This window comes from Thamnophis sirtalis, unplaced genomic scaffold, assembly GCF_051295495.1.
Source record: "Thamnophis sirtalis isolate CommonGarterSnake01/CBP01778 unplaced genomic scaffold, rThaSir2_p1.2 scaffold_6, whole genome shotgun sequence".
In the NCBI taxonomy this organism is placed as follows: domain Eukaryota; kingdom Metazoa; phylum Chordata; class Lepidosauria; order Squamata; family Natricidae; genus Thamnophis; species Thamnophis sirtalis.
Window position 1 is genome coordinate 3582256 of NW_028261386.1, and position 19649 is coordinate 3601904.

At 47.6% G+C, this 19649-nt stretch overlaps 1 protein-coding gene across 1 annotated transcript in view; it reads left to right on the forward strand.

The window, feature by feature from the left end:
* The window catches only part of DHRS11 (dehydrogenase/reductase 11), a 37039-nt gene extending 18553 nt beyond the window's left edge, over positions 1-18486 (forward strand). Inside the window, exons 2-7 of the mRNA XM_087717123.1 lie at positions 85-294; positions 2957-3051; positions 5126-5255; positions 6323-6415; positions 16708-16773; positions 18084-18486. Coding sequence (XP_087573249.1) covers positions 85-294; positions 2957-3051; positions 5126-5255; positions 6323-6415; positions 16708-16773; positions 18084-18125 — 636 coding nt within the window. The 3' untranslated portion in view covers positions 18126-18486. The remainder of the gene's footprint in view (positions 1-84; positions 295-2956; positions 3052-5125; positions 5256-6322; positions 6416-16707; positions 16774-18083) is intronic.
* Positions 18487-19649: the final 1163 nt, after the last annotated feature.

The window sequence follows — 19649 nt, forward strand, 5'->3', positions numbered from 1 at the left end:
ACTCGGCCAAGACTGGGTTATCGGCTAGCGTGTAAATAAAGAGGGATTTTTCAGAACACTTGTCTTTTCCTGTTTCCCTTTCAGAAGTTGGCAGCCGAGTGCGAGAGTGCCGGGTATCCGGGCGTCCTCATCCCGTATAAGTGTGACCTCTCGGTGGAAGAGGAGATTCTGTCCATGTTCTCCGCCATCAAGACTCTCCATCAAGGCGTTGACGTCTGCATCAACAACGCTGGCCTGGCGCGGCCAGAACCTCTGCTCTCTGGCAAGACCGAGGGCTGGAGAACCATGATAGATGTGAGTAGGGGAGGGGGGGGGGAGGAATCTCCAGGGAACCTTCTCGACCCATCCGCAGAGGGCCCGTTGCTGCCAAAATGGTCAGCGGGCCAAGAAACGTAACGTTCCTCCACACGAGTTGATGTGCTCATTGACCTCTTCTGCAGTCAAATTCATATTTGCATGTGACTCTGTAGTTTTGGATTTCACAGCTCATCCAAGTGATTGACAGCGCCAACGGCATTGGTTTATTTCCTGCTCCTTCTTCTGTTCTAGCTCAACCACCATCTCCTCTTCCACCTCTTCTTTCTCTTCCTCCTCACTCTTCTGTCCCTCTTCCTTCTGTTCTACCTTGACCATCACCTTCTTCCGTGTCGTTTCTTCTTTCTCTTCCTCCTCCCTATTTTTCTTCTGCTGCTCTACCCCAACTACCGCTTCCTCTTTTTCTATATATTTCTTCTCTTTTTTCTCATTGTTCTTCTCCTTCTTCTTCACCTTCTCTTTCTCCTTCTCCTCCTCCATCTCAAAGTCCTCCTTGTACTTTCTCCTCCTTTGCCTTTTCCTCCATTTCAACCTCAAACGTTTTCTTTCTCATCCTCCTTTCTTCTCCATCTCAAACGTCTTGTGCTTTCCCCTCTTTCTTATTGTCCATCTCAACCTCAACCTCCTTCTTGCTCCTTCTCCTCTTTCTCCTTCTCCTTCCCTTCTCTATCTCAACCTCCTTCTTGCGCCTTCTCCTTCTCCTCCTTCTTTCTCCTTCTCCTTCCCTTTCTTCTCTATCTCAGCCTCAATGTCCTTCTTGCGCCTTCTCCTTCTCCTCCTTCTTCTCCTTCCCTTCTCTATCTCAACCTCCTTCTTGCGCCTTCTCCTTCTCCTCCTTCTTTCTCCTTCTCCTTCCCTTTCTTCTCTATCTCAGCCTCAATGTCCTTCTTGCGCCTTCTCCTTCTCCTCCTTCTTCTCCTTCCCTTCTCTATCTCAACCTCCTTCTTGCGCCTTCTCCTTCTCCTCCTTCTTTCTCCTTCTCCTTCCCTTTCTTCTCTATCTCAGCCTCAATGTCCTTCTTGCGCCTTCTCCTTCTCCTCCTTCTTCTCCTTCCCTTCTCTATCTTAACCTCCTTCTTGCGCCTCCTCCTTCCTTCTTCTCCCCCTTCTCTATCTCAACCTCAACCTCCTCCTTGCGTCTTCTCCTTCCCTTTCTTTTCTATCACAACCTCCACCTCCTTCTTGCTCCTTCTCCTCCTTCTCTTCCTCCTTTCCTCCTCCTTCCCTTCTCTCTTAACCTCCTTCTTGCTAACCTACTTCTTGCGTCTTCTCCTTCCCTTTCTTCTCTATCACAACCTCAACCTTCTTCTTGCTCCTTCTCTTCCTCCTTCTCCTTCCCTTCTCTAGCTTAACCTCCTTCTTGAGCCTCCACCTCCTCCTTCTTCCCCTTCTCTATCTCAACCTCAACCTCCTTCTTGCTCCTTCTCCTCCTTCTCTTCCTCCTTCTCCTTCCCTTCTCTAGCTTAACCTCCTTCTTAAGCCTCCACCTCCTTCTTCCCCTTCTCTATCTCAACCTCAACCTCCTTCTTGCTCCTTCTCCTCCTTCTCTTCCTCCTTCTCCTTCCCTTCTCTATCTTAGCCTCCTTCTTGTGCCTCCTCCTCCTCCTCCTCCTTCCCCTTCTCTGTCTCAACCTCAACTTCCTCCTTGCCTCTTCTCCTTCCCTTTCTTCTCTATCTCAACCTTGTGCTTCCTTTTCTTCCTCCTCCTCCTCCTTCTCAACCTCCTTGTGCTTCCCCTCCTCCTCTTCCTTCTCCTCCCTGGAAGGAGGCCATAGTAAAGCTGTGTTTGTTCATTTGAGCTTTAGTGTGTTGTTCAAATTATTCACCTTAGAGGTCAGTGACCTGTTCTCGTGTTTCCTCGTTTGAGCAATGTCGTAAGCATCCAACTACCCCCTCCCCCATCCCCAGCATCTCAGAACATCACCAGGTTGCACAAAAATCTTGCAGGATTTTTGCTCTTTGTTATTGGTTTTTTTTTTGCACCCACCTCTTTTGAGCATCCAGAATCTTGTTAGATTAGTTCTTCTTCCATATTTTTGCCCATTTGTTTAAACACGACCTTTATTGTTATCAGATGAAACCCAACCTTTTATTACCGTCATTAACCAGCAGAAAGCAAACACAATTACGGACCTAAGATGAAAAGAAAAGTGGCCAAAATAATTGAAAGCAGATAAAGCTTAAGAAACTCATTTTCATTAGAGAGCCGAGGTGGCGCAGTGGTTAGAGTGCAGCACTGCAGGCTACTTCAGCTGACTGTAGTTCTGCAGTTCAACTGTAGTTCTGCAGTTCACCGGTTCTAATCTCACCGGCTCAAGGTTGACTCAGCCTTCCATCCTTCCGAGGTGGGTGAAATGAGGACCCAGACTGTGGGGGCGATATGCTGACTCTGTAAACCGCTTAGAGAGGGCTGAAAGCCCTATGAAGCGGTATATAAGTCTAACTGCTATTGCTATTGCTACTGCTATTAAAAGAAAATGTGATGGGAACCGTATATCCAGGAGATCTCAGTAGAGGCCCACAGGGGCTGTTGCGGGCAGCATGAAAAATTAGGTACAGGGCTGGGAATCGCGGATTTATTTAAATTCAAAGCCCCTGGTTGATTTTTTGTCCCCCCAGCCTTCTGCTTGTTCTTCTTTCAGGTCAATATCTTAGCAGTCACTATCTGTACCCGGGAAGCTTACCAATCCATGAAGGAAAGAAACGTTGACGATGGACACATTATCAACATTAACAGGTGGGGAAGTCGCATCAGTGAACATTTATCTAGAATGGAATGGAATGGAATAAAATGGAATGGAATGGAATAGAATAGAATAGAATAACAGAGTTGGAAGGGACCTTGGAGGTCTTCTAGTCCAACCCCCTGCCTAGGCAGGAAACCCTATACCATTTCAGACAAATGGCTATCCAACATCTTCTTAAAGACTTCCAGTGTTGGGGTATTCACAACTTCTGGAGGCAACTTCTGTTCCACTGATTCATTCTTCTCACTATCAGGAAATTTCTCCTTAGTTCTAGGTTGCTTCTCTCTTTGATTGTTTCCATTCGTTGTTTCTTGTTCTGCCTTCAGGTGCCTTGGAGAATAGTTTGACTCCCTCTTCTTTGGTGCAGCCCCTGAGATATTGGGAGACTGCTATCATGTCTCCCCTAGTCCTTCTTTTCATTCAACTAGACATACCCAGTTCCTGCAACCGTTCTTCATATATTTTAGCCTCCAGTCCCCTAATCTTATCACTTTGAACAGTCACTAAATGAGGTCCAGGACTCTTCAACATCATCAATGATTTGGATGAGGGAATATATGGGGAACTCATCAAATTTGCAGAGGACACCAAGCTGGCAGGAATAGCCAATACTCCAGAAGACAGGCTTAAGTTACAGAAGGATCTTGACAAACTTGAACATTGGGCACTATCTAATAAAATGATATTCAATGGTGAAAAGAGTAAGGTTCTACATTTAGGCAAGAAAAACAAAATGCACAGGTACAGTGTAGGTGGTATCTCCCTCAATAGTAGTAACTGAGAGAGGGATCTTGGAGTCCTAGTGGACAACCATTTAAATAGGAGCCAGCCGTGTGCAGCAGCTGCCAAAAAAGCCAACACAGTTCTAGGCTGCATCAACAGAGGGATGGAATCAAGACCATGTGAAGAGTTAATACCACTTTATAAGGCCTTGGTAAGGCCACACTTGGAATACGGCATTCAGTTTTGGTCTCCACGATGTAGAAAAGATATTGAGATGCTAGAAAGAATGCAGAGAAGAGCAACAAAGAGGATTAGGGGACTGGAGGCTAAAACATATGAAGAACGGTTGCTGGAACTGGGCATGGCTAGTTTAATGAAAAGAAGGACTAGGGGAGACATGTTAGCAATCTTCCAATATCTCAGGGGTTGCCACAAAGAAGAGGGAGTCAAACTATTCTCCAAGGCACCTGAAGGTAGAACAAGAAGCAATGGGTGAAAACTAATCAAGGAGAGAAGCAACTTAGAACTGAGGAGAAATTTCCTGACAGTTAGAACAATTAATCAGTGGGACAGAAGTTGCCTCCAGAAGTTGTGAATGCCCCAACACTGGAAGTCTCTAAAAGGTGTTGCATAGCCATTTGTCTGAAATGGTGTAGGGTTTCCTGCCTAGTCAGGGGGTTGGACTAGAAGACCTCCAAGGTCCCTTCCAACTCTGCTATTGTATTGTAGTATTGTATTGTATTGTATCCCATCCATATCTGTCTCTCTGTCTCTGTCTCTGTCTCTGTCTCTCCATATCCATCCCATCCATGTCTGTCTGTCTGTCTGTCTGTCATCTATCTATCTATCTATCTATCTATCTATCTATCTATCTATCTATCTATCTATCATCTATCTATCTATCATCTATCTATCTATCTATCTATCTATCTATCTATCTATCTATCTATCTATCTATCTATCTATCTATCTATCTCTTTGTCTGTACATCCCATCCCATCCATACCTACCTATCTGTCGGTCTCTCTATATCCATCCCACCTACTCCCCATCCCATTCCATCCCTGTCTGTTTGTGTATACATGCAGCGTGAGTGTGTTTGTGTGTGTATGTGTGTGTGTGTGTGTGTGTGTGTGTGTGTGTGTGTATATATCACTTAACAACTGCAGCAATTCGCTTAACAACTGTGACAAAATAAGGTCATCAAATGGGGCACAACTCCCTTGCTTAGCCACAGAAACCGTGGGCTCAATTGTGGTAGTAAGTCGAGGATTACCTATATTGAATATTTCCCATTTCTTTTGCTTTTCATCCCCCCCCCCCCCCGTGTCATGTGTCCAGCATGAGTGGCCACAGGGTCGTCCCGGACTCGGTTGTACACTTTTACAGCGCCACAAAATACGCTGTCACGGCTTTAACCGAAGGGCTTCGGCAGGAATTAAGAGAAGCCAAGACACACATACGAGCCACGGTGAGTAACTCCGATTGGATTCTTTGGCTTGTCTGAAGTCCTGGGGTTAGGGTTAGGGTTGTTGTTGTTCCTCCTCTTCCTCATCAGCCACCTCCAGACCTGGGGGCTGGGGTCTCTATCTGAGCTCTGACGGATGGCCCAGGCTCCACCTCTGTCTCTCTCTCTCTTTCTGACAGCTCCATTCCCTCTTCCTCCTCAGTTGCCTTGATCCTGACCCTGGCTCCCACGCCTCCACCTCCACCTCCTCCTCCTCCTCCTCCTCCTCCTCCTCCTCCTCCTCCTCCTCCTCCTCCTCCTCCTCCTCCTCCTCCTCCTCCTCCTCCTCCGATTCGGCTCTTGGAGGGGCTGGTTGCTGACAGGGCACAACATACTGTATTTTTCGGAGTATAAGACACACCTTTTTCTCTCAAAAAAGAGGCTGAAAATCTGGGTGCGTCTTATACACTGAATACAACATTTTTTGCCTCCAGAAACCCCGCCCCATTCACCAAAATGGCTGTGCAGAGCCTTTAGGAGGCTTCCAGAGAGCTCCTGGGGGCTGGGGAAGGCAGAAATGAGTAAAAAGGGCCATTTTTTGCTCAATTTTACCCCCCCCCGCCCCCAGGAGCATTCTATAAGCTTCCTAAAGGCTATCCATGCCCTTTTTTTCACGAAAAACAGGCCGTTTTTTCCTGTTTTTGCCCCCCCCCCCGGAGCACTCTGCAAGCTCCCTAAAGGCTATTCATGCCATTTTTTGAGGGGGGGGGAAACGGGTCCGTTTTTGTGAAAAACGGGCTGTTTTTCAGCGGTTTGCAGAGTGCAAAAACTTTTTTTAAATTTTCCTCTTCAAAACCTTGCTGCGTCTTATACTCCTGTGCATCTTATACTCCGAAAAATATGGTTTATATTATACATATACATATACATATATACACATATACACATACACACATACACACATACACACACACACACACACACACACACACACACACACACATATATATATATATATATATATATATATATGTACAATAGGATTCTTTTTTTGTTTTTTCCTGTTTTATTCCTGTTTTTTCTTCCTTTAGTGTATTTCTCCAGGTCTGGTTGAGACCGGATTCGCTTTTAAACTGCACGCTAATAATCCGGAACAAGCTGCGGCCACATATGAGAGTATTAGGGTAAGAAAAAAAAAACCCGAACAGCTACAGAGGGGTGATGTTAGTTAACAGAAATGTACAATTGTTTGTATTTGGATTTTAGGATAAGCATGTTCAACATCTGGGCAGGGCACCCCAAAATTGGAGGGATTCTGGGGGTGGCAGGAGAAACATCCCTACAAGTCAATCTAGATTTATACAAAATTCATTGGGTTTACATAATTATAGGCAGACCTTGACTTACAACCATTGGTTTAGTAACTGTTCAAAGTTATGACAGTACTGTAGAGCGACTTATGGCTGATCCTCACCCTTATGACGGTCACAGCATCCCTCTCTATTTCTCTACAGAAATATAGAGATAGAAATGGCTACAGAGGTGGCTTTTAAAGACTGGAGATTGACGGCTTTTTGAACCAGGCGTAACTCTTCCTTTGTCAGGTCTAAGCATGCTGGCTGGGGAATTGTGGGAGTTGAAGTCCCCAAGTTTTAAAAGTTGAGAGGTTTAAAGGTTGAGAAACACTTAAGCTACAGAACCCAGATGAGATGGGAAGGAGAAGCCGCCGTTTCATAAGGCATCCCGGTTAACCGCTCCTCATTCCTCCAAAGATTTAGCTGGCATATGCAGATACGAGATTGATTTTATAAATGGGTTAGCCAAGACTTAACTTCAAGATAATCTGCCAAGAAATCCTTAATCTGAGAAGACCTTTGCACTTCCTGCCCACTCCTTCCTTTTCAGCAACTTCTGTTCTTAGCAAGAGCAACCTCTTCATTCATCAGCAATTTCAAGAGTGGTGGGGGGGGAAACCCTTCAGTTTTACTGTGATTGAATTGGGTAGATGCAAAAGGGGAAACCAATTAATTTTGCAACCAATTTTATAAGCCTTTAGTTATAGCAATAGCAATAGCAGTTAGACTTATATACCGCTTCATAGGGCTTTCAGCCCTCTCTAAGCGGTTTACAGAGTCAGCATATCGCCCCCAACAACAATCCGGGTCCTCATTTCACCCACCTCGGAAGGATGGAAGGCTGAGTCAACCTTGAACCGGTGAGATTAGAACCACTGAACTGCAGATAACAGTCAGCTGAAGTGGCCTGCAGTACTGCACCCTAACCACTGCGCCACCTCGGCTCAAATTAGAATTAGTTAGAAGCCATTCATTCAATTAATATAAATTTAGTATTTCTCCTTTTCTGGTGAGCGGCTTCTGGCGGGTATGTCCATGTTTTTGTTTCACAATGTGCAAGTGTGTCACACACTTGGGGTTGTGTTTGTTTACTTTATTTCTGTTCCACCTACCATAATACCTTGGCAGGGTAAAGTTATTACAAAATAGATTTGCAAATAAAATACGCCCTCTCAATCCACATTAAAACAACTAAATGCAGGAAACCATTAAATAAAAACAAACACCAAATCTTATTTTCAGAAAGTGTTAAACAAAAACACAAACCTTCGGGAAAAACATAGTTTTAATGCCTTTAACAACGTCGAGTGGCTTGCAAAGCTGCTCCGTCTCGGAATGAATGCTGAGCATTATTGCTAAACTTGGCTAAGCTACCGAGAACTTTGGACTATTTTGGCAAACCGAGATGAATCCTGAGTCATGCGGGGTGAGAATTGTGGGCCTTTCTAGACTTCTTGACACCACCTTTCCCCCCAGGCCTGGATAGAAAACTGATTGTGCTTCCACATTCCTGAACTCTGGGGCAGGTCAAGGTAATTTTGGACTCTGAACGGTGAGGTCACACTGGAAGAGTGAGAGGGAAGGTAGATGGTACAGTACAATATGCCGCAAGCTGGATAATTTTAAGCTACGTGGACTTTGACTCCTAGAATCCCCCAGCCAGTGTGCTTAACGTTGAGTGAACTATAACTCCCAGAATCCACCTGCCAGTGTGCTTAAAGTTGAGTGAACTATAACTCCCAGAATCCACCTGCCAGTGTGCTTAAAGTTGAGTGAACTATAACTCCCAGAATCCACCTGCCAGTGTGCTTAACGTTGAGTGAACTATAACTCCCAGAATCCACCTGCCAGTGTGCTTAAAGTTGAGTGAACTATAACTCCCAGAATCCAACTGCCAGTCTGCATAAAGTTAAGTGAACTATAACTCCCAGAATCCCCCAGCCAGTGTGCTTAAAGTTGAATGAATTATAACTCCCAGAACATACCTGCCAGTGTGCTTAAAGTTGAGTGAACTATAACTCCCAGAATCCCCCAGCCAGTGTGCATAAAGTTAAGTGAACTATAACTCCCAGAATCCCCCAGCCAGTGTGCTTAACGTTGAGTGAACTATAACTCCCAGAATCCCCCTGCCAGTGTGCTTAAAGTTGAGTGAACTATAACTCTCAGAATCCCCCAGCCAGTGTGCTTAACGTTGAGTGAACTATAACTCCCAGAATCCACCTGCCAGCGTGCTTAACGTTGAGTGAACTATAACTCCCAGAATCCACCTGCCAGTGTGCTTAACGTTGAGTGAACTATAACTCCCAGAATCCAACTGCCAGTCTGCATAAAGTTGAATGAACTATAACTCCCAGAATCCCCCAGCCAGTGTGCTTAAAGTTGAATGAATTATAACTCCCAGAACATACCTGCCAGTGTGCTTAAAGTTGAGTGAACTATAACTCCCAGAATCCCCCAGCCAGTGTGCATAAAGTTAAGTGAACTATAACTCCCAGAATCCCCCAGCCAGTGTGCTTAACGTTGAGTGAACTATAACTCCCAGAATCCACCTGCCAGTGTGCTTAAAGTGGAGTGAACTATAACTCTCAGAATCCCCCAGCCAGTGTGCTTAACGTTGAGTGAACTATAACTCCCAGAATCCCCCTGCCAGTGTGCTTAAAGTTGAGTGAACTATAACTCCCAGAATCCCCCTGCCAGTGTGCTTAAAGTTGAGTGAACTATAACTCTCAGAATCCCCCAGCCAGTGTGCTTAACGTTGAGTGAACTATAACTCCCAGAATCCCCCAGCCAGTGTGCTTAACGTTGAGTGAACGACCAGAATCTCCCAGCCAGTGTGCTTAACGTTGAGTGAACTATAACTCCCAGAATCCCCCTGCCAGTGTGCTTAAAGTTGAGTGAACTACCAGAATCCCCCAGCCAGCGTGCTTAGAGTTTAGTGATCTATAATTCCCAGAATCCCCCAGCCAGTGTGCTTAAAGTTGAGTGAACTACCAGAATCTCCCAGCCAGTGTGCTTAAAGTTGAGTGAACTATAACTATAAATAGGAGGGATACGGGTGATCCTTTGCAGGGCAGGGCTGAGGACTACGTCCAGTTTCTCGCGGATAAAGTTGCTCGGTTTCGGGCGGACCTGGACTCCAATCTTGCAGAACCAGCTGAGGCACTAAGGGATAATCTTGTAGGTCATCGCTGGATTGATTTTCAAGCTGTTACCCCTGAGGACATGGACAAGGCCATGAGAGCTGTAGGTGCCTCCACATGTGTACTGGACCCGTGCCCCTCCTGGCTGGTTGTTAACAGCAGGGAGGTGACTCGGGGCTGGATCCAGGCGGTTGTTGCCGCCTCCCTGCGGGAGGGGGTCTTTAAAGGCGGCGGTGGTGAGACCCCTCCTGAAGAAACCATCCTTGGATCCAGCCGTTCTCAACAACTATCGTCCAGTCTCCAACCTCCCATTTGTAGGGAAGGTTGTCGAGAAGGTGGTGGCCTTTCAGCTCCAGCGGTCCTTGGAGGAAGCCAGTTATCTTGACCCATTCCAGTCAGGCTTCAGGCCTGGCTACAGCACAGAAACCACTTTGGTCGCATTGACTGATGATCTCTGGAGAGCCAGGGATGGAAGCCATGCCTCCATCCTGGTACTCCTTGACCTCTCAGCGGCTTTCGATACCATCGACCATGGTATCCTTCTGCGACGACTGCGGGAGGTGGGGGTGGGAGGCACTGTCTTACGGTGGTTCTCCTCTTACCTCTCGGACAGGTCGCAGTCGGGGTTAGTTGGAGGGCAGAGATCGACCCCTAGGCCCCTAACATATGGGGTGCCGCAGGGCTCGGTCCTGTCCCCCCTTCTTTTCAATATCCACATGAAACCGCTGGGCGAGATCATCCGACAGCACGGGATAAAATACCACCAGTATGCGGACGATACACAGTTGTATCTGTCCGCCCCGTGCCAACTCAATGAAGCGATGGACGTGATGTGCCAGGGTCTTGAGGCCATTAGAGACTGGATGGGGGTTAACAAGCTTGTACTCAATCCAGATAAGACCGAGTGGCTGTTGTGCTTCCCTCCCACTAATTGGCCAAGTGTTCCATCTCTCAGGCTGGGGGGTCAAATACTACGCCCCTCAGACAGGGTCCGCAACTTGGGAGTCCTCCTGGACCCACAGCTGACTTTTGAACACCATTTGTCAGCTGTGACCAGGGGGGCATTTGCCCAGGTTCGCTTGGTGCACCAGTTGCGTCCCTACCTGAACCGGGAGGCTCTCACAACAGTCACTCGTGCCCTTGTGACCTCTAGGCTGGAGTACTGCAATGTGCTCTACATGGGGCTGCCCTTGAAGAGTATTCGGAGACTTCAGCTGGTGCAGAATGCAGCCGCGCGAGCAATCGTGGGTGCACCTCGTTTCACCCACGTAACACCTATCCTCCGCGAGCTGCACTGGCTGCCTGTTGATCTCCGGGTGCACTTCAAGGTGCTAGTTGTCACCTACAAAGCCCTTCATGGTATTGGATCTGGGTACTTGAGAGACCGCCTACTGCCAATCACCTCCACTAGACCGATAAGATCGCATAGATTAGGCCTCCTCCGAATTCCATCAGCCGGCCAATGTCGACTGGCAACTACCCAGAGGAGAGCCTTCTCGGTGGCTGCTCCGACCCTCTGGAACGAACTCCCCGTGGAGATTCGTACCCTCACCACCCTCCAGAATTCCGCGTAGCCCTTAAAACCTGGGTGTTCCGACAGGCCTGGGGCTAGAGACCTCAACCCCACTCGAATAGTATGATTGTTGCGTTTTTTAATGATGTATTGTTTTTTTATGTTTGTAACTTGTTTGTCCTCCCTCCCCCTGAATTGTGAGCCGCCCTGAGTCCCCCCAGGGAAAAGGGCGGCATACAAATAAAGCAATTACAATTACAATTACAACTCCCAGAATCCACCTGCCAGTGTGCTTAAAGTTGAGTGAACTACCAGAATCTCACAGCCAGTGTGCTTAAAGTTGAGTGAAATATATCTCCCAGAATCCCCCTGCCAGTGTGCATAAAGTTAAGTGAACTATAACTCCCAGAATCCCCCAGCCAGTGTGCTTAAAGTTGAGTGGACTATAACTCCCAGAATCCCCCTGCCAGTGTGCTTAAAAGTTGAGTGAACTCCCAGAATCCCCCAGCCAGTGTGCTTAAAGTTGAGTGAACTATAACTCCCAGAATCCCCCTGCCAGTGTGCTTAAAGTTGAGTGAACTATAACTCCCAGAATCCCCCTGCCAGTGTGCTTAAAGTTGAGTGAACTCCCAGAATCCCCCAGCCAGTGTGCTTAAAGTTGAGTGAACTATAACTCCCAGAATCCACCTGCCAGTGTGCTTAAAGTTGAGTGAACTATAACTCCCAGAATCCCCCAGCCATGTGCTTAAAGTTGAGTGAACTATAACTCCCAGAACATACCTGCCAGTGTGCTTAAAGTTGAGTGAACTATAACTCCCAGAATCCCCCAGCCAGTGTGCTTAAAGTTGAGTGAACTATAACTCCCAGAATCCCCCAGCCAGTGTCCTTAAAGTTGAGTGAACTATAACTCCCAGAATCCCCCAGCCAGTGTCCTTAAAGTTGAGTGAACTATAACTCCCAGAATCCCCCTGCCAGTGTGCTTAGTTGAGTGGACTATAACTCCCAGAATCCCCCTGCCAGTGTGCTTAAAAGTTGAGTGAACTCCCAGAATCCCCCAGCCAGTGTGCTTAAAGTTGAGTGAACTATAACTCCCAGAATCCCCCAGCCAGTGTGCTTAAAGTTGAGTGGACTATAACTCCCAGAATCCCCCTGCCAGTGTGCTTAAAGTTGAGTGAACTATAACTCCCAGAATCCCCCAGCCATGTGCTTAAAGTTGAGTGAACTATAACTCCCAGAATCCCCCAGCCATGTGCTTAAAGTTGAGTGAACTATAACTCCCAGAATCCCCCAGCCATGTGCTTAAAGTTGAGTGAACTATAACTCCCAGAATCCCCCAGCCATGTGCTTAAAGTTGAGTGAACTATCTCCCAGAATCCCCCAGCCAGTGTGCTTAAAGTTGAGTGAACTATAACTCCCAGAATCCCCCAGCCAGTGTGCTTAACGTTGAGTGAACTATAACTCCCAGAATCCACCAGCCAGTGTGCTTAAAGTTGAGTGAACTATAACTCCCAGAATCCCCCAGCCAGTGTGCTTAAAGTTGAGTGAACTATAACTCCCAGAATCCACCTGCCAGTGTGCTTAAAGTTAAGTGAACTATAACTCCCAGAATCCCCCAGCCAGTGTGCTTAAAGTTGAGTGAACTATAACTCCCAGAATCCACCTGCCAGTGTGCTTAAAGTTAAGTGAACTATAACTCCCAAAATCCACCAGCCAGTGTGCTTAAAGTTGAGTGAACTATAACTCCCAGAATCCCCCTGCCAGTGTGCTTAAAGTTGAGTGAACTATAACTCCCAGAATCCCCCAGCCAGTGTGCTTAAAGTTGAGTGAACTATAACTCCCAGAATCCCCCAGCCAGTGTGCTTAACGTTGAGTGAACTATAACTCCCAGAATCCACCTGCCAGTGTGCTTAAAGTTGAGTGAACTATAACTCCCAGAATCCACCTGCCAGTGTGCTTAAAGTTGAGTGAACTATAACTCTCAGAATCCCCCAGCCAGTGTGCTTAAAGTTGAGTGAACTATAACTCCCAGAATCCCCCTGCCAGTGTGCTTAAAGTTGAGTGAACTATAACTCCCAGAATCCCCCAGCCAGTGTGCTTAAAGTTGAGTGAACTATAACTCCCAGAATCCCCCAGCCAGTGTGCTTAAAGTTGAGTGAACTATAACTCCCAGAACATACCTGCCAGTGTGCTTAAGTTGAGTGAACTATAACTCTCAGAATCCCCAGCCAGTGTGTTTAAAGTTGAGTGAACTATAACTCCCAGAATCCCCAGCCAGTGTGCTTAAAGTTGAGTGAACTATAACTCTCAGAATCCCCAGCCAGTGTGCTTAAAGTTGAGTGAACTATAACTCTCAGAATCCCCCAGCCAGTGTGCTTAAAGTTGAGTGAACTATAACTCCCAGAATCCCCCTGCCAGTGTGCTTAAAGTTGAGTGAACTATAACTCCCAGAATCCCCCTGCCAGTGTGCTTAAAGTTGAGTGAACTATAACTCCCAGAATCCCCCAGCCAGTGTGCTTAAAGTTGAGTGAACTATAACTCCCAGAACATACCTGCCAGTGTGCTTAAAGTTGAGTGAACTATAACTCCCAGAATCCCCAGCCAGTGTGTTTAAAGTTGAGTGAACTATAACTCCCAGAATCCCTCAGCCAGTGTGCTTAAAGTTGAGTGAACTATAACTCCTAGAATCCCCCAGCCAGTGTGCTTAAAGTTGAGTGAACTACCAGAATCCCCCAGCCATGTGCTTAAAGTTGAGTGAACTATAACTCCCAGAATCCCCCTGCCAGTGTGCTTAAAGTTGAGTGAACTATAACTCCCAGAATCCCCCAGCCAGTGTGCTTAAAGTTGAGTGAACTACCAGAATCCCCCAGCCATGTGCTTAAAGTTGAGTGAACTATAACTCCCAGAATCCCCCAGCCAGTGTGCTTAAAGTTGAGTGAACTACCAGAATCCCCCAGCCATGTGCTTAAAGTTGAGTGAACTATAACTCCCAGAATCCCCCAGCCATGTGCTTAAAGTTGAGTGAACTATAACTCCTAGAATCCCCCAGCCAGTGTGCTTAAAGTTGAGTGAACTACCAGAATCCCCCAGCCATGTGCTTAAAGTTGAGTGAACTATAACTCCCAGAATCCCCCTGCCAGTGTGCTTAAAGTTGAGTGAACTATAACTCCCAGAATCCCCCAGCCAGTGTGCTTAAAGTTGAGTGAACTACCAGAATCCCCCAGCCATGTGCTTAAAGTTGAGTGAACTATAACTCCCAGAATCCCCCAGCCAGTGTGCTTAAAGTTGAGTGAACTACCAGAATCCCCCAGCCATGTGCTTAAAGTTGAGTGAACTATAACTCCCAGAATCCCCCTGCCAGTGTGCTTAAAGTTGAGTGAACTTCAACTCCCAGAATCCCCCAGCCTGCATGTTTATGGAGATTCTCCGTCATCCAGGTCATGGATGTCCCAAAGGGGCTTTTTCAGGAGGCAACTGCACTTTTCTTGTTTCCATTCGAAGACATTTCGCTTCTCATCCAAGAAGCTTCTTCAGCTCTGACTTGATGGTGGGGAACGGAAGGATTGATTTTTATCAATGTTCTAAGTCAGTGGTCTCCAACCTTGGCAACTTTAAGACCTGTGGACTTCAACTCCCAGAGTTCCTCAGCCAGCAAAGCTGGCTGAGGAACTCTGGGAGTTGAAGTCCACAAGTCTTAAAGTTGCCAAGGTTGGAGACCACTGTTCTAAGTAACATTGGGGCCAGGGAATTGCTCGAGCTCCGTAGGACCCGCTGGGGCCCATCAAAAAGCAGAAGCTGCCTAGAAGTTCTTGATGGGACAAGCTAGGAATGAGTGTCAACTTTTCAGAAATGCAGCGGCTTCTGAAATCTTGGCTTGGCAATAGAGAACCGGAGGATGCTGGAGAAGGGCTGGCTGGGGCAGGGGTGTCGAACACGGGGCCCAAGGGCCAGATCTGGCCCAGAACAAAGCAAAACAAAAGAAGAAATTTTTCCCCTTTTGCATTTGAGCATGCAAGAAAGTAGTGGTGGAATCTAATTTTTTTGCCCACCAGTTCTGTGGGCGTGGCTTGGTGGGAGTCATGTGACTGGGTGGGCGCGGCCAACCTTTTTCCAATTTTCAAAGCATTTTTTTCTTGCCGGTTCGGGCGAATAGGCAGGAAAAAAAATGCTTTAAAAAGTCGTGGGGGGGGGGAAGCTTCTGACGATTGTGCGGCTCACAATCGTGTGATCCTCGGAAGCTTTTTTTTTTTTCCCTACCAGTTTGCAGAACCAGGAACAATTCTCCCTACCGGGGCGGCTGAACCAGACCGAACCGGGAGGATTTCACCCTTGCAAGAAGGGACAGGAAAAGGGAAAGAGGAAAGGCAAAGAAAAAGATGGGAAGAGAGCAAGGAAGGAAAAAAAGAAGGAAAGAGGGGAAGGAAGAGCCGAGGTGGCGCAGTGGTTAAATGCAGCACTGCAGGCTACTTCAGCTGACTGCAGTTCTGCAGTTCGGCTGTTCAAATCTCACCGGCTCAGGGTTGACTCAGCCTTCCATCCTTCCGAGGTGGGTAAAATGAGGACCCGGATTGTTGTTGGGGGCAATATCCTGACTCTGTAAAACCGCTTAGAGAGGGCTGAAAGCCCTATGAAGCGGTATATAAGTCTAACTGCTATTGCTATTGCTAAGAAGAAAGGAGAATGAAGAGGGAAGAAAAAAGGAAGGAAGGAAGGAAGGAAGGAAGGAAGGAAGGAAGGAAGGAAGGAAGGAGGGAGATGATAATGAGAGTGAGGGAGGGTCTGAAGGAAGTCCTGCCTTAGCACTTGGCCACCACGGGGTGCCCCCCTCCCCACCCGACACAAGTGACGTCGAGTTGGCTACACTGCCGGCCACCCCCATTCCCCCGAGGTCAAACACAACCCTGATACAGCCCTTAAGGAAATCGAGTTCGACACCCCTGGGCTGCGGCAACCTTTACAAAATCTGCTGGAAGTTGCTTCCTATTTCACGATCCTTTACACATAAATATTTACTCCTACACCGGAAAAGGCTGGACATCCATTTGTCTGGAATGGTATAGGGCCGTCATGGCGAACCTATGGCACGAGTGCCACAGGTGCCACATGGAGTCATATTTGCCGGCAACGGGCAGCCCTCAGCTCCGGTGCGCCAGCCAGATGTTTTTCAGCAGGCTGGTGCCATTTCCACCCTCCCCAAGCTTCAGCTTTCACCCTGGGGAGGGTGAAAAACAGGGCCAAAGAGCAAACTGGACATGCGCGGGGAGGAAGGTCGTGGGCACATGCACAGGTGGGGCGAGCACGCATGCAATAGCATGCATATGCGCAGTTTGGGCACACCTTTAGAAAAAATGTTAGCCATCACCTGGTATAGGGTGTCTTGCCTGAGCAGGAGGTTGGACTAGAAGACCTCCAAGGTCCCTTCCAATTCCGATATTCTGTTATTGCATCCTGTTTCTCTTTTGTTCCCTTAGTGTCTAAAAGCTGAAGATATGGCCAACGCTGTCATCTATGTTCTCAGCGCCCCACCTCATGTACAGGTAAGGACTGCGGGGTTCCTGAATGTTTTTTTTTTTTGTAAATGGGTGGGATGGGGGAAGGTTATTTCCACGAGGATCTCTGGAGACGTCATCCCCACCCACACATCACCCCAAGTGCTGCCAAAATTATTCTGACTTTATGGCACCACTAACTCAAGGATGCTATGGCGTCACTAGTGCAATGGCATCATTCTTTTAAAAAAAGTTTTGTATTTTTAAACCAAAGACAAACAAAACAGAGAACATAAAACCCTCTTCAATTACATACGGCATGTTGATTGGTTACAAAGCTTTTGTGCATCCTTTCTTCGCTTTCAATTATATATAAAATCACAGATTATCAATGTAGTGTGTGTATATATATAATGTACATTGATAATATGTATGTATGTATGTATGTATGTATGTATGTATGTATGTATGTATGTATGTACGTACGTACGTACATACTGTATTGTATTGTATTGTATTGTATCACAACCCCTGGTATGCCCAAATATGGGAGGGAGCATACTGCTTCCCTTTTCTGTCTATCGGCTCACTCTGGGAGCCATCCAGGCAGAAAGCCATTTTTTATGTTGCCTTGTTACATTTGTGTTGCATTTGTGCTGATAAATAAATAAAGGGAGACTAGTATAGATCTATTTCAAGCTATTTAGCTCTCATCAGCTAGCCATACCCTTACTGGGAATCGAACCTGGGCTGTATTACATATCAGGCAGTTATATTAGCCACTAAGCCATACGCTCTCTTCCTTTATCAGCTAGGCCAGGGAATTAGGTATGTGTTGTGTCACAACCCCTGGTATGCCCAAATATGGGAGGAAGCACACTGCTTCCTTTCTCTGTCTATCGGCTCATCTCAAGAGACCATCACGACAGAAAGCCATCATCTTTACTGTTGCCTTTGTTACATTTGTGTTGCATTTGTGCTGATAAATAAATAAAGGGAGACTAGTATAGATCTATTTCATGCTAATTAGCTCTCATCAGCTAGCCATGCCCTTACTGGGAATCGAACCGGGGCTGTGTTACATATTAGGCAGTTATATTAGCCACTAAGGCACAGGCTTTCCTCCTTTATCAGCTATTTACAAGTCAGCATATAAGAAATATGTCTGGTACATTTTGCAATTATGTTAGTTTACAACTTGGGTTCAGGGAGGCCTCCAAGCTCACTCCTAGGCCTTATTCCCCACAACTTTCCAATGGATATAAGTCTCTTCTCACAGTTCGTAAGTTGAGGACTACCTGCATTCCACTCAATTTCACTCAGTGGCCGTGACCAAACTCCCTTTTCTGTCCTTCCAGATCGGCGATATTCAGATGAGACCCACTGAACAAATGTCCTAGCCGAGGAGGAAGAGGATGGGACGGCCTTTTTCCAAACAGGGTTTTCTTCAGATGACTTTCTAAGGGCTTCAATGAGGGCGGCCTGACATGCAGCTCTCCTCAGCTGAGCTGACCTCAGTGGAAACGGACAGGAAAATCTTCTCATCATAATCCCTCCACGTATCTCTTGGTTCTTTCCACCATGATTAATTTGTAAACAACCGTTCCCAGCATACTACATCACCTGGATTCTGATTTCGGGGGGAACGGAACCGTCAGCGGATCCGGACGGCAAACGTTTCACAAGCCGATTCCTTCAGCTTTCCTTTGTGACTTGCAACCCATGTACGGTTTTCTGGAAATGCATTGAAACCGAAACGCTGCCCCGACTTTTTCTTCCTAGGTCCGTGATGGAGAACCTATGGCGCGCGGGCCTCAGGTGGCACGCAGAGTCCTCTCTGCAGGCACGCCAGCCGTCGGCCCAGCCCAGCTCCACCGTGCATGCGCGCATGCCTCCCACTGGCCAGCTGGTCTTTGGGTCTCTGACGCACATGTGTGGGGTGGGTGGGACGCATGCGAGGGACACACACGTGCATGTGTGGGGTGCATCCTCACGAGGTGCTCGTGTTGCATTTTGGGGCCCCGCACAGCGCACCCCCACATCCTGTTTTGGCTTCCAGGTTGGTGCAGGAGGCCTTCCAGGCCCAAAACGGGGTACGGGGTGGGGGTGGCCCACCTGTGCCTCATTTTGGCTTCCAGGTTGGTGCAGGAGGCCTTCCAGCCGCAAAATGGGGTATGGGGTGGGGGTGGCCCACCTGTGCCCTGTTTTGGCTTCCAGGTTGGTGCAGGAGGCCTTCCAGCCGCAAAATGGGGCACGGGGTGGGGGTGGCCCACCTGTGCCTCGTTTTGGCTTCCAGGTTGGTGCAGGAGGACTTCCAGGCCCAAAACGGGATATGGGGTGGGGGTGGCCCACCTGTGCCCTGTTTTGGCTTCCAGGTTGGTGCAGGAGGCCTTCCAGGCCCAAAACGGGGCACAGGGTGGGGGTGGCCCACCTGTGCCTTGTTTTGGCTTCCAGGTTGGTGCAGGAGGACTTCCAGGCCCAAAATGGGGCACGGGGTGGGGGGTGGGCCCCCCCGCACCCCATTTTGGTTTCCAGATTGTTTCAGGAGGCCTTCCAGGCTCAAAATGGGGTGCGGGGGGGGGGCTGGAAAGCCTCCTGAAACAATCTGGAAGCAAGAAATGAGTGAGAGGGAGCAGGGTGCAGGCAGGGAGGGGCAGGGCACACTGAGGGGGAGCATTGCATTATGAGTGCGCATGCGCTGTGACATACCCGCACTTTCGGCATGTGATGCAAAAAAAGGTTAGCCATCCCTGTCCTCGGGGGGTCGGCCCCAAACCGTTAAAATAGAATATTTTCCGTCTTCTGGGCTCTGAGGAGTTGCTTTTATACCCATTAAATGAGAATGAAAGCCAGCCAGCTTAGAAGCAATTTCCATTCACTTAGAGACGGGTCGCGACGGCAGCTTCAAATACTTGCAGCTTTTT